This window comes from Hermetia illucens, chromosome 2, assembly GCF_905115235.1.
Source record: "Hermetia illucens chromosome 2, iHerIll2.2.curated.20191125, whole genome shotgun sequence".
Taxonomy (NCBI): domain Eukaryota; kingdom Metazoa; phylum Arthropoda; class Insecta; order Diptera; family Stratiomyidae; genus Hermetia; species Hermetia illucens.
The window spans coordinates 137,474,128-137,484,601 of NC_051850.1; the positions used below are offsets into that span (position 1 = coordinate 137,474,128).

At 42.7% G+C, this 10,474-nt stretch overlaps 1 protein-coding gene across 1 annotated transcript; it reads left to right on the plus strand.

The window, feature by feature from the left end:
• The first annotated feature begins 2,678 nt into the window (after window positions 1-2,678).
• On the plus strand, window positions 2,679-3,361 carry LOC119648286 (larval cuticle protein F1-like). The gene is made up of 2 exons (XM_038049942.1): window positions 2,679-2,838; window positions 2,901-3,361. The coding sequence occupies exons 1-2, from the start codon at window positions 2,827-2,829 to the stop codon at window positions 3,276-3,278; spliced, it is 390 nt and encodes a 129-aa protein (XP_037905870.1). The 5' UTR covers window positions 2,679-2,826; the 3' UTR covers window positions 3,279-3,361.
• Window positions 3,362-10,474: the final 7,113 nt, after the last annotated feature.

Genomic DNA, 10,474 nt, shown 5'->3' on the forward strand with positions numbered 1-10,474 from the left:
GCTGATGCACTTCGCGCCTTTCCAACAAATGGTGAAATTTTACTAAACCGGCTTCGGAAAGTATTAATCGAGACCTTTTATTTGATGCTCCCCACGCAAATATATCTAGGGAAAAAATTTTAGAACCCTCTTCTGCATGCTTGGGGACGTAGAAGGATTTTGCTCATTGGATGTTCACAGTTTCCATCTTTCCACTGAATTTTATGTCAGTCCCTGCAAGCGTTTTTGAAAAAAGTGAGTGTGATGGACAGTCAGAACCGATTTTAATAAGATTTTATTTTACAAAAAGCCTTAAAACAATCAAATATTCCTGAAAATGAACCTTGAGGACTCCGAAAAGCACTCCGCGCAATTTGTTTACATGCGTGTGCTGGAAATTCCCGAACACCTTGCATTGACTAATGAAGAAACATTAACAGAGTTGCTCTCCTTCGCAGAGTTCAAGATGATCAATCAAATAAAAAGGGGATTGCAAGATTCCAAGAACAACGCTTCGCCGATTACTTCCGTACTCCACCTCACCCGTCGCTTCATTCCGACTTTTCATATAATTGATCGAAGGGATTGCCGTTTCACACAAAATAAGAGAACGACACTCTTCAGAAGTTCGGACGGTAATATCTTTAAACATATAGCCGCAAAGGCCCGTAGATCCAGAAACTTCTGGAAGGCAATCATCTGCGACAAGTCCCAAGACTGAAGAACAAGCTAATAATGTGTGCTATCAAGGAATGGATAGGAAAAATGAGACTTAGCACTTAGACCTGCTACTTGGGAAAAGGTGCGTAATTCACAGGTTAAAAAACGAAGCAAGTGTACGTTGAGGCTAGCTGAATAAGGTGCCCAGGTTGGACTCCATGTATAACGACTCTGATCATTTCTCAACTTTCCCTAATATCCTAAGTCTTTACGGCAAGAGTTTCAATAAAATCTTCTGAAGTAGTTTCAAGAAAATCTTTATCAAAAAGCTACTAATTTAAGGGGGTCATCCCGTGTGTAGGATCCGAGGAATCGATTTTTTTTTGCATCAATTGTATCTAGATATAATAATAATCGTTGGCGCAACAATCCATATTGGATCAGGGCCTTCAAGTGTGTTAGAGCATTTCATTCAAGACCGTAACGGTACACGCATTGCGCTCGCCCGAAATTATTACCCTGATTTGACTCAGGTACTCATTCACAGCTGAGTCGACTGGTATTCGACGTCAAATCACGATACAAATTCCACTTGCCACCAGCGAGATTTCAACCGCGACCTTCAGTACGACAGCCTTGTGCTCTAACCACTCAGCTGTCCGAACACCTAGATATAGTGTAGAATAAATGGGGAAAGTGATTTTTTGATATTCGGAGTCGTTCGGAAATTATAGTGTTGAACACATGATAAATCACATGCCAGATTAATGTCAATCGTCGTAATAAAGGTCGTATTTATCGGTGCGAACGGTGACGTTCGAATGACTTCGCAAAAAGGATAAGAATTGAAGCCGAGGCTATATATATATGTTTCTTGAAGAAACCTAAGGTGTATGGATTAGGTATAGCAGATTAATGGTCAGTTAAGGTTTTATGGCGAAAAATCGCATTCTACTTTTGAAATGCGTTTATCTCGAAACAGCATGTTGAAAATCGGCTGCCACCATAGCCTAAATTCCATCCAACGAAATTGATTGAAATTTTCACGACTTATTCAGAACATATTTCCACGGTCAGCAAACTAAGATAATTGCGATTCATTCCGTAGTTCTTTTTTTTATTCATTGAGAAAGTCGTGAAAACACAATAAAATTCATAAAAGAAAGTTCAACACGGCACCAAAAATGTAGTTTTTAATATTTTTTAATAATCCTAGTTTGCGGACTGTAGTTAAGTCTGTACATTAAAATGCCGTTTATTTTTTTTTCTCTAAGATGATCGCAGCGCGCACTAGCGTGGCAGCAGAAAAACACCTTTTTTTGGAGATGGGTGTATAAATTGCTCTGTATTTCAATAACGAACTAAGCGATCGGGCTGGAAAAATTACCATATACGCTCAAGCTATTATTAAATCTATGGTGAAAAATCTGTATTGGTACCTTTATCCAGACCTTCACAAAAAAATTCTAAAGAAGCCAAAAAAACTTTCTTCACACGGGATGACCCCCTTAATAGATATAATTATGTAGGAAAGTCTGCTTTACAGTTGCAATTGCTGACAAGGCTAGATGTTTCCCATCCCTTTAAAGGACAATGAAATGTTACTAATATATATCATTTTCATGCCCCAAAATAATAGAAAAATTTAATTTAATTTGGAAATCAATAAAATATTTATATTTGGATTGATTTCCACCAAGTTATTAATTGGTTTGCGCGCTGAGATCATTTTTTGTGAAACGTAAAATGTGAAAGTTTCAAGTGAATACTCGTAGAGCTTTTAGAATTTAATAATGCAATAACTCCTGGTTTACAGTCATTTCTTCAACATAATGTCTTAATTTCTTTTCATATTTTGTTAATTTCTTTTCATAATTGATCATTATTCATGTTCGTTCATTCCAAATTCTTGCGCAAGAGCTCTCACTGCGATGGCATTGCAAATACTTTTTGCATGAATGCCAAATTGAGCAATACCAAATTGTGTCGAACAGCAGACTTATCGGCTAAGATTAAGGTTTGGCTGAGGCGTGCGACAATATGGTCCCATGAATGTTAAGCAGTTCAACTGTTACAATATAACTGCGTTTTGGACAGTTTCTTATAAAAGCAAAAGTGCACGCAGAAACTGTATCACAACTCATCCAATCTTCACTGAAGAAACACAAAAACCTAAACATCGTCAAAATGTTCAAATTCGTAAGTTATCATTTCAGGATTTTTAAGGCGTGATCAGAGGATAATTAGATATATCATTTTAGGCCGCTGTTTGCTTGATGCTCATTGCCTCCGCTGCTGCTAAACCCGGACTTGCCGCAGCTCCTTTGGCATACACCGCTCCACTTGCTGCTCCTCTAGCTGCTGCCCCCATCGCCGCTGCTTACTCTGCTCCATTTGTGGCTCCATACGCCAGCAGCTACAACGCTCATTCCATTGCTCACTCCGCCGCTTTCCCAGCTGCTGTTGCTGCTTACACCGCCCCAGTAGCTGCTGCATACACTGCTCCAGTAGCTGCCCGACTTGCTGCTCCAATTGCTGCTCCATTTGCTGCTGCTCCACTTGCTGCTGCTTACGCCGCTCCATTTGCTGCTGCCTACACAGCCCCAATTGCTGCTCCAGCCCCCGTTTTGCTCAAGTAAATTGGTACAAACTTTAGGCAATTTGAATTCATTATGACTAAGGACTTTTTGTAAATAAATTTCTCCACTCCATCAGAAAAAGACATTTGTGTTATTTTGATTCAAACTAGGTCAAGGAAAATGTTTCAATTAAGATGTGTCTAACTATCTTTATGTCAAAGTATTCAGGTTTTGCTCTTGGTTTTCGAAATTTCCTTATTTATATTTGAACGAGTTTTAAATTTGAAGGTCGTCCTTCTTGGCATAGCGGTTCAAAAATTTGTTGCAGAACGGTTTGCATTGACATTATCTGCGTAATCTACTTAATATTCTCTGAAGCTAACGTGAGCGGTTTTAATTAACCGACACTGAATTCAAGGTATCAACTTTGAAAGCTAGAAGGACATACCAACGACCATTCACTGGACGTTGTGTTGGTAAAAAGTGGAACATCTTTGACGATTTTGCACTCAAGAAGCGAAAAAATGGCTTACTAACTACTATATGTGCGTACGTATGCCGGTAAGTCAAAGCCTTGGAGCACTCAAAGAGTAGCGGTCCATTGACCTTAATGCCTTCGTCTAACGGAATATCCCGGATTTGTTGACGTATCGCAGGATTCGTATCATAATGCCAGCCATTAGGCCATGGGTGAACCCCATTTGCCGATTGCTATTTCGACGTGGAAGAAATTAAACCGGCTTTTACTAATATACCTAACATTCCATTCTACACCTAGGAACCAGCGTAGTTCTACCGTATTGAATTTAAATATTGAATTTAAAGAATTTATCCATTCCTAAACGGTTTTGAAGGTGTTTAGCTATAGATGACAATAAGCCTGACTTTGATTTGATTATTAATTATTCAAATTGCTGCTCTTTATATAGTTTAGACTTCAGTCTGAGAGACCATTGTATATTGTCCGAAGGTAACATCTTTTGTTTTTGTGCGAACGACCACTGCTTCAGAATGTTGTTCTGTTATTAGTCATTTAGGTAGAAGGAATCAGATATACGGAGAAACAAGTATCAGAAGGCATTACAAGAACTAGATTCTATTTCCCAATATCTCTTCCAATGAGCTGTGGCAATCACATCTGCTCCTTCCGCGTATACCTGAATTAATTAGTCTGTGGGCTCCTCTTACTGCCACGTTCTGTTTGTATATATATATATATATATATATTCAACGTTCGGACACTCCTACGTTGGCAGTCACGAGTTTAGTTAATGATAAAACAAAGAGCTCCTTTCTTGTTTGCCACTTCCTCAACTAGCGTGTTGAGTATCCGCATCACAACTTAACGTTCGTCTTCTTACCCCTTATAATAAGAGATGGACGTAGCTTGGTCCTGGGCACATAATTGTTTTAGTGTCGTTTTTCTAACAATTTTGACATCAGAACATAGCCTTTCGACACTCTCGATTTTTCAAGGTAGAAGATCCTAGCACTCTTAAGTGACCCGGCTGAAGCGGCTTTGTCAACCTTATTTCCAATAAAAAATAAGAGACTTTGGCATGCTGCAGGTTGATTTCACTAGCCTTTACGTTTGTTGTCATAAGGTTGGTCTCATATATAATAAGAGGCAGTTAGAAGCGAATGCGACAGTCGGTTTGGGTCTATTACCAGGTTTCCCTTACGAATACCCTCCAAGATTAGGTCTCCTCATGTGAGTGATCTGAAGATTGCTAGATTTGGCGGAGAAGCGGTGAAATCTAGTCGTGTATGATGCTTGTTGTTGCACTCGAAGCAGCGCACCTTTTTTCAATTGTGAGCTTTCCAGGCAAATAGTGAATGTTCCTCTTTATGGTAGAAACATGTTTTGTTGTTAAACTTGGATAAAGCAACAAACGATTCGCGTTTAGGAGGCTGAGAGTTTGGAGGCTATGTTTTGATAGCTTCTAATAGTTGGTGCCTTTTTAAAAAGAATGCACACAGTTTGTCCACCTCCATGGATTTTTCGAATATGCATAGCGTCTCGCTGTCGAGCTTCCGCATGACGATGCGGCTCACTATGCAACTCCAATTCTGAGTTGTGAACTCCTGGCTATGTAATTCAGCGAGACAGTTGCGGATTATAGTATACATTCACATAACATCAACCGCAGAACTGCAATCCAGCTTTTTAATAGCAATGATCGCATCCAAATATTCAACAGCTGCTTGACTCCAGAATATTTAATGCCGCCACGTAGTTTGCACTAGTCGGCTGAAGATGGGGAACAGCTTCCTTCGCAGCCCTTTGTAAGTATCCTAGCAAATACTGCAGTTTCTAAATGGTGCCCAAGGACCGATTGTTATGTAGTACGACCTTGAACAAATCGATGAACTGACTCCATTCCTTATTTTGGTCAGTAAACGTCGGAATTTGAACCGCCGGTAGTTTTGGTATATTTTGGGCGTCCGTGATTAGCATGCCGGGGTCATTTTGTTCCTAGGGTTTGAATTCTTTATCTGAAGTGTCTGCAACAAGGCATCGCGCCTGATCTCTCGTGATCATTGCTCGGTGTGCGGCGAATTTCGACTCCATCTCCTGATGAATGCCGAAGGATTCGTCATCTGCTGGTAGTGTGGGTGCCAGTTTTTTGTGGTTGGAGCAGTAGGTCACAATAAGCTCCTCGAGCTTTTCGAACTTTCTCGCTTGATAGTCCGGAGTCTTATGGGCTGCTCCGTCCTTTTTGCAGTTTTTCAAGAAGGTCTTGAACTCCTTGACGATCTCCAATTGTTCCTTTTTCTCGATTCAAGGAATTAACACTACGGCTATGAAATATGAATTAGCATTAGGGCTATGAGTTATAAGTTGGCACTAGGGCTAAGCTGACATTAGCTCTTGTGCTAAAAATCCGGCTCGACGGACCAAATGTTGATGCCTAACAAGGCGACGGCTCCAGTCTGCACTAGTTAAGTAGAAGCAATGTCTTCAATGTTAGTGGAGGAGGATTACATTTAAGGCTGAGCCCAGGAAGATAATAAAAAGGGAGTTGTTACTTTTAAGTTTTATTCAACTGTAGTGATAATTTTACACTGCTTTTTCTTATTCTAACTTACTCTATGTAAACTTACGAATCAATTTGCTGATAGTAAATGTTCCACGGATTTCAATAAACTAACTAGCCAGCTCTTGTTCCACATACATCATCATCATCATCATCATCATCAACGGCGCAACAACCGGTATCCGGTCTAGGCCTGCCTTAATAAGGAACTCCAGACATCCCGGTTTTGCGCCGAGGTCCACCAATTCGATATCCCTAAAAGCTGTCTGGCGTCCTGGCCCACGCCATCGCTCCATCTTAGGCAGGGTCTGCCTCGTCTTCTTTTCCTAGCATAGATATTGCCCTTATAGACTTTCCGGGTGGGATCATCTTCATCCATACGGATTAAGTGACCCGCCCACCGTAACCTATTGAGCCGGATTTTATCCACAACCGGACGGTCATGGTATCGCTCATAGATTTCGTCATTGTGTAGGCTACGGAATCGTCCATCCTCATGTAGGGGGTCAAAAATTCTTCGGAGGATTCTTCTCTCGAACGCGGCCAAGAGTTCGCAATTTTTCTTGCTAAGAACCCAAGTTTCCGAGGAATACATGAGGACTGGCAAGATCATAGTCTTGTACAGTAAGAGCTTTGACCCTATGGTGAGACGTTTCGAGCGGAACAGTCTTTATAAGCTGAAATAGGCTCTGTTGGCTGACAACAACCGTGCGCGGATTTCATCATCGTAGTTGTTATCGGTTGTGATTTTCGACCCTAGATAGGAGAAATTGTCAACGGTCTCAAAGTTGTATTCTCCTATCCTTATTCTTGTTCGTGTTTGTGTTTGACCAGTGGGGTTTGATGTTGTTGGTTGATTCGTCTTCGGTGCTGACGTTGCCACCATGTATTTTGTCTTGCCTTCATTGATGTGCAGCCCAAGATCTCGCGCCAATCGCCGCCTGCTCGATCTGGATGAAGGCAGTTTGTACGTCTCGGGTGGTTCTTCCCATGATGTCGATATCGTCAGCATAGGCCAGTAGTTGGGTGGACTTGAAGAGGATCGTACCTCTTGCATTCACCTCAGCATCACGGATCACTTTCTCGAGGGCCAGGTTAAAGAGGACGCATGACAGCGCATCCCCTTGTCGTAGACCGTTGTTGATGTCGAATGGTCTTGAGAGTGATCCTGCTGCTTTTATCTGGCCTCGCACATTGGTCAGGGTCAGCCTAGTCAGTGTTATTAATTTCGTCGGGTTACCGAATTCTCTCATGGCCGTGTACAGTTTTACCCTGGCTATGCCATCATAGGCGGCTTTAAAGTCGATGAACAGATGGTGCAACTGTTGTCCATATTCCAACAGTTTTTCCATCGCCTGCCGCAGAGACAAAATCTGATCTGTTGCTGATTTGCCTGGAGTGAAGCCTCTTTGGTATGGGCCAATGATGTTCTGGGCGTATGGGGCTATCCGGCCTAGCAAGATAGTGGAGAATATCTTATAGATGGTACTCAGCAACGTGATACCTCTATAATTGCTGCACTGTGTGATATCTCCCTTTTTATGTATGAGACAGATTATGCCTCGTTGCCAATCGTCAGGCATTGATTCGCTGTCCCATACCTTGAGCACAGGTTGGTGAACCACTTTGTGTAACTGGTCGCCTCCATATTTAACCAATTCGGCTGTAATTCCATCGGCTCCTGGCGACTTATGATTTTTTAGCCGATGAATTGCACGGACTGTTTCTCCTAAACTTGGTGGTGGCAGTATTTGTCCGTCGTCTTCAGTTGGCGGGACCTCCAACTCGCCGATGTTCTGGTTGTTCAGTAGCTCATCAAAGTACTCAACCCATCGCTCTAATATGCCCATTCTGTCGGAAATCAGATTTCCCTCTTTGTCTCGGCAGGATGAGCATCGAGGTGTAAAAGGCTTCATCCTGCTGACTTGTTGGTAAAACTTCCGCGCCTGGTGCGGTTGCTCCCTGTACTTTTCTAGTTCACAGACTTGTTGGTTCTCCCAGGCTTCCTTTTTCCGCCTGTGAAGTCGCTTCTCCGCTCGACGGAGTTCGTGATAAGTCTCTGCGCGTGCCCGCGTTCTTTGAGAATGCAACATTACTCGGTATGCGGCATTCTTCCGTTCCGTTGCTAGCTTACATTCATCGTCAAACCAGCCGTTCCGACTCCTTTTGCAGCTGGGGCCAAGTATATTTGTGGCCGTATCCATGATAACGTTCTTCAGGTGGTTGTGAAGATCATTTGTTGATGCTTCATCTCCAGGTCCTCTATTGACTGCGGTTATTGCGACATCCATTTCCCTCTTATAGGTGTTGCGGAGGGTTGTGTTGTAGATGGCTTCAGTGTTCACTCTCACCTGATTGTCAGAGGGGATTCTAGGTGGTATTGTTGTTCGAGCTCGGAGCACCATGCCAACGAGATAGTGATCCGAGTCTATTATGGCCCCCCTATATGTTCTGACATTCATCAAGGCTTAGAGGTGGCGGCGTTCGATCAACACGTGGTCAATTTGGTTCAAAGTGGTCCCGTCTGGAGAGGCCCACGTATGTTTGTGGACCGCTTTCCGCGCAAACCAGGTACTTCCAACAACCATTTCGTGTGACCCTGCTAATTAAATAGTCCGCAGTCCGTTATCATTTGTATTTTCGTGTAAGCTATGGGAGCCAACGTATCGCCTGAATACGGGCTTCTTCCCTACTTGGCTGTTAAAATCCCCAAGTATGATTTTGATATCATTTCTGGGACAGGCTTCGAGGGTTCTTTCTACTGCCTCGTAGAAGGTATCCTTCTCCGACTCTGCAGTCTCCTCTGTAGGGGCGTGAACGTTTATGAGGCTTATATTTCTAAACTTGCCTCGCAAGCGCAGAGTGCATAGCCGTTCGCTTATGCTTTGAAAGCCGATAACAGCAGGTTTCATTTTTTGGCTGACTAAGAAACCTACTCCGAGCACATGGTTTACTGGATGACCGCTATAATATATGGTGTAGTGGCTCTTCTCCAGGAAACCGGTCCCTGTCCATCGCATCTCTTGCAACGCTGTTACATCAGCCCTATATTGGGACAGGGTATCGGCTAGCTGCTTATCAGCTTCATCTCTGTACAGGGAGCGCACGTTCCATGAGAAAATGCGCAAATCGTTGTTCCTTTGTCGTTGCCGGGTCCGTCGTTTTAAAATCCGTCCTATCCGAGGCTCCTGTTGTGGCTTCGTAACTTGTTGTTTTCCGTGTAGGGTTCTCAGCCCTACCCAACCCCCAACCTGGAGGACCAGTTGGTACAATTTGTCCCGTTTTTAGGCGCGGGAGACTCGCCTTCATCCTTCTCCGTCTGCAGCTTTTCGTCAAGAAAGTGCTCCCAGCGGTCACCACGTGGAGGTGGAGATAGGGTTTGGTAGTAGAGCTGTTGGTGCTGGTTCAGTAGGCATTTCCCAGGTTTTATGCTCCATCGTGGGTACCAATCCACGTTTCGCCCCGGGACCTATACTACCCTTTGACCGCCAGACTCCACATACAGTGAGACAATAAATACTATAACGTATGTTGTTTTATATAAACAACAATAAATGTATAATGTATGTTGTTAAATGAGTTTAACAGGTCTTGTCACTCCTTTGTCTTCTCTCATAAGCCAGCTTTGAGCCAGTTCTGTCCATATCTTCGCCCGGCAACATTTTGAGAGAAACCGGCAACGCTTTGATTACCTCTTAGCATATCTGACCTATTCTCGAGAGAAAACGAGGAAGTGGGTCCTAGTGTGAAGTATTTCAAAGCGTTGTCCATCATAGAATGCCATTGTCTTGTGGTTTTCGCACGCATTGTGGCGAATGAAAGAGTCTGCTGCGTCTAGTGTAAGTTTTACCCAGTTTAAAAGCTTGTCCCCAATTAACATTGAAAGTTGACCTTGAATCCACTTCTCTCGATATTGTCTCAGCTAATAATGGAACAGCGCATGTCCTCGTTCCTAACGAACTTCGCTTCTCATCAGAAGGTTTCTCCGAAGAAGGACATGAAGTTGGGTATGCCTCGATTAGGCATTGCTCCGTATTTTCCTTAATACCTTTTTCTTAGCTGATATATTCACTGAGAATCTTGGCGGCAGTGTCGGGAGTGATGACCTTCTAACCAAATACTACTAGATTTTAAATAGATCATTTTTCTTATAATACATACCTCCATTAAAAATCATCGGATATTCACTCTTCTTTTCTCATTTGCAAATACTTCAGA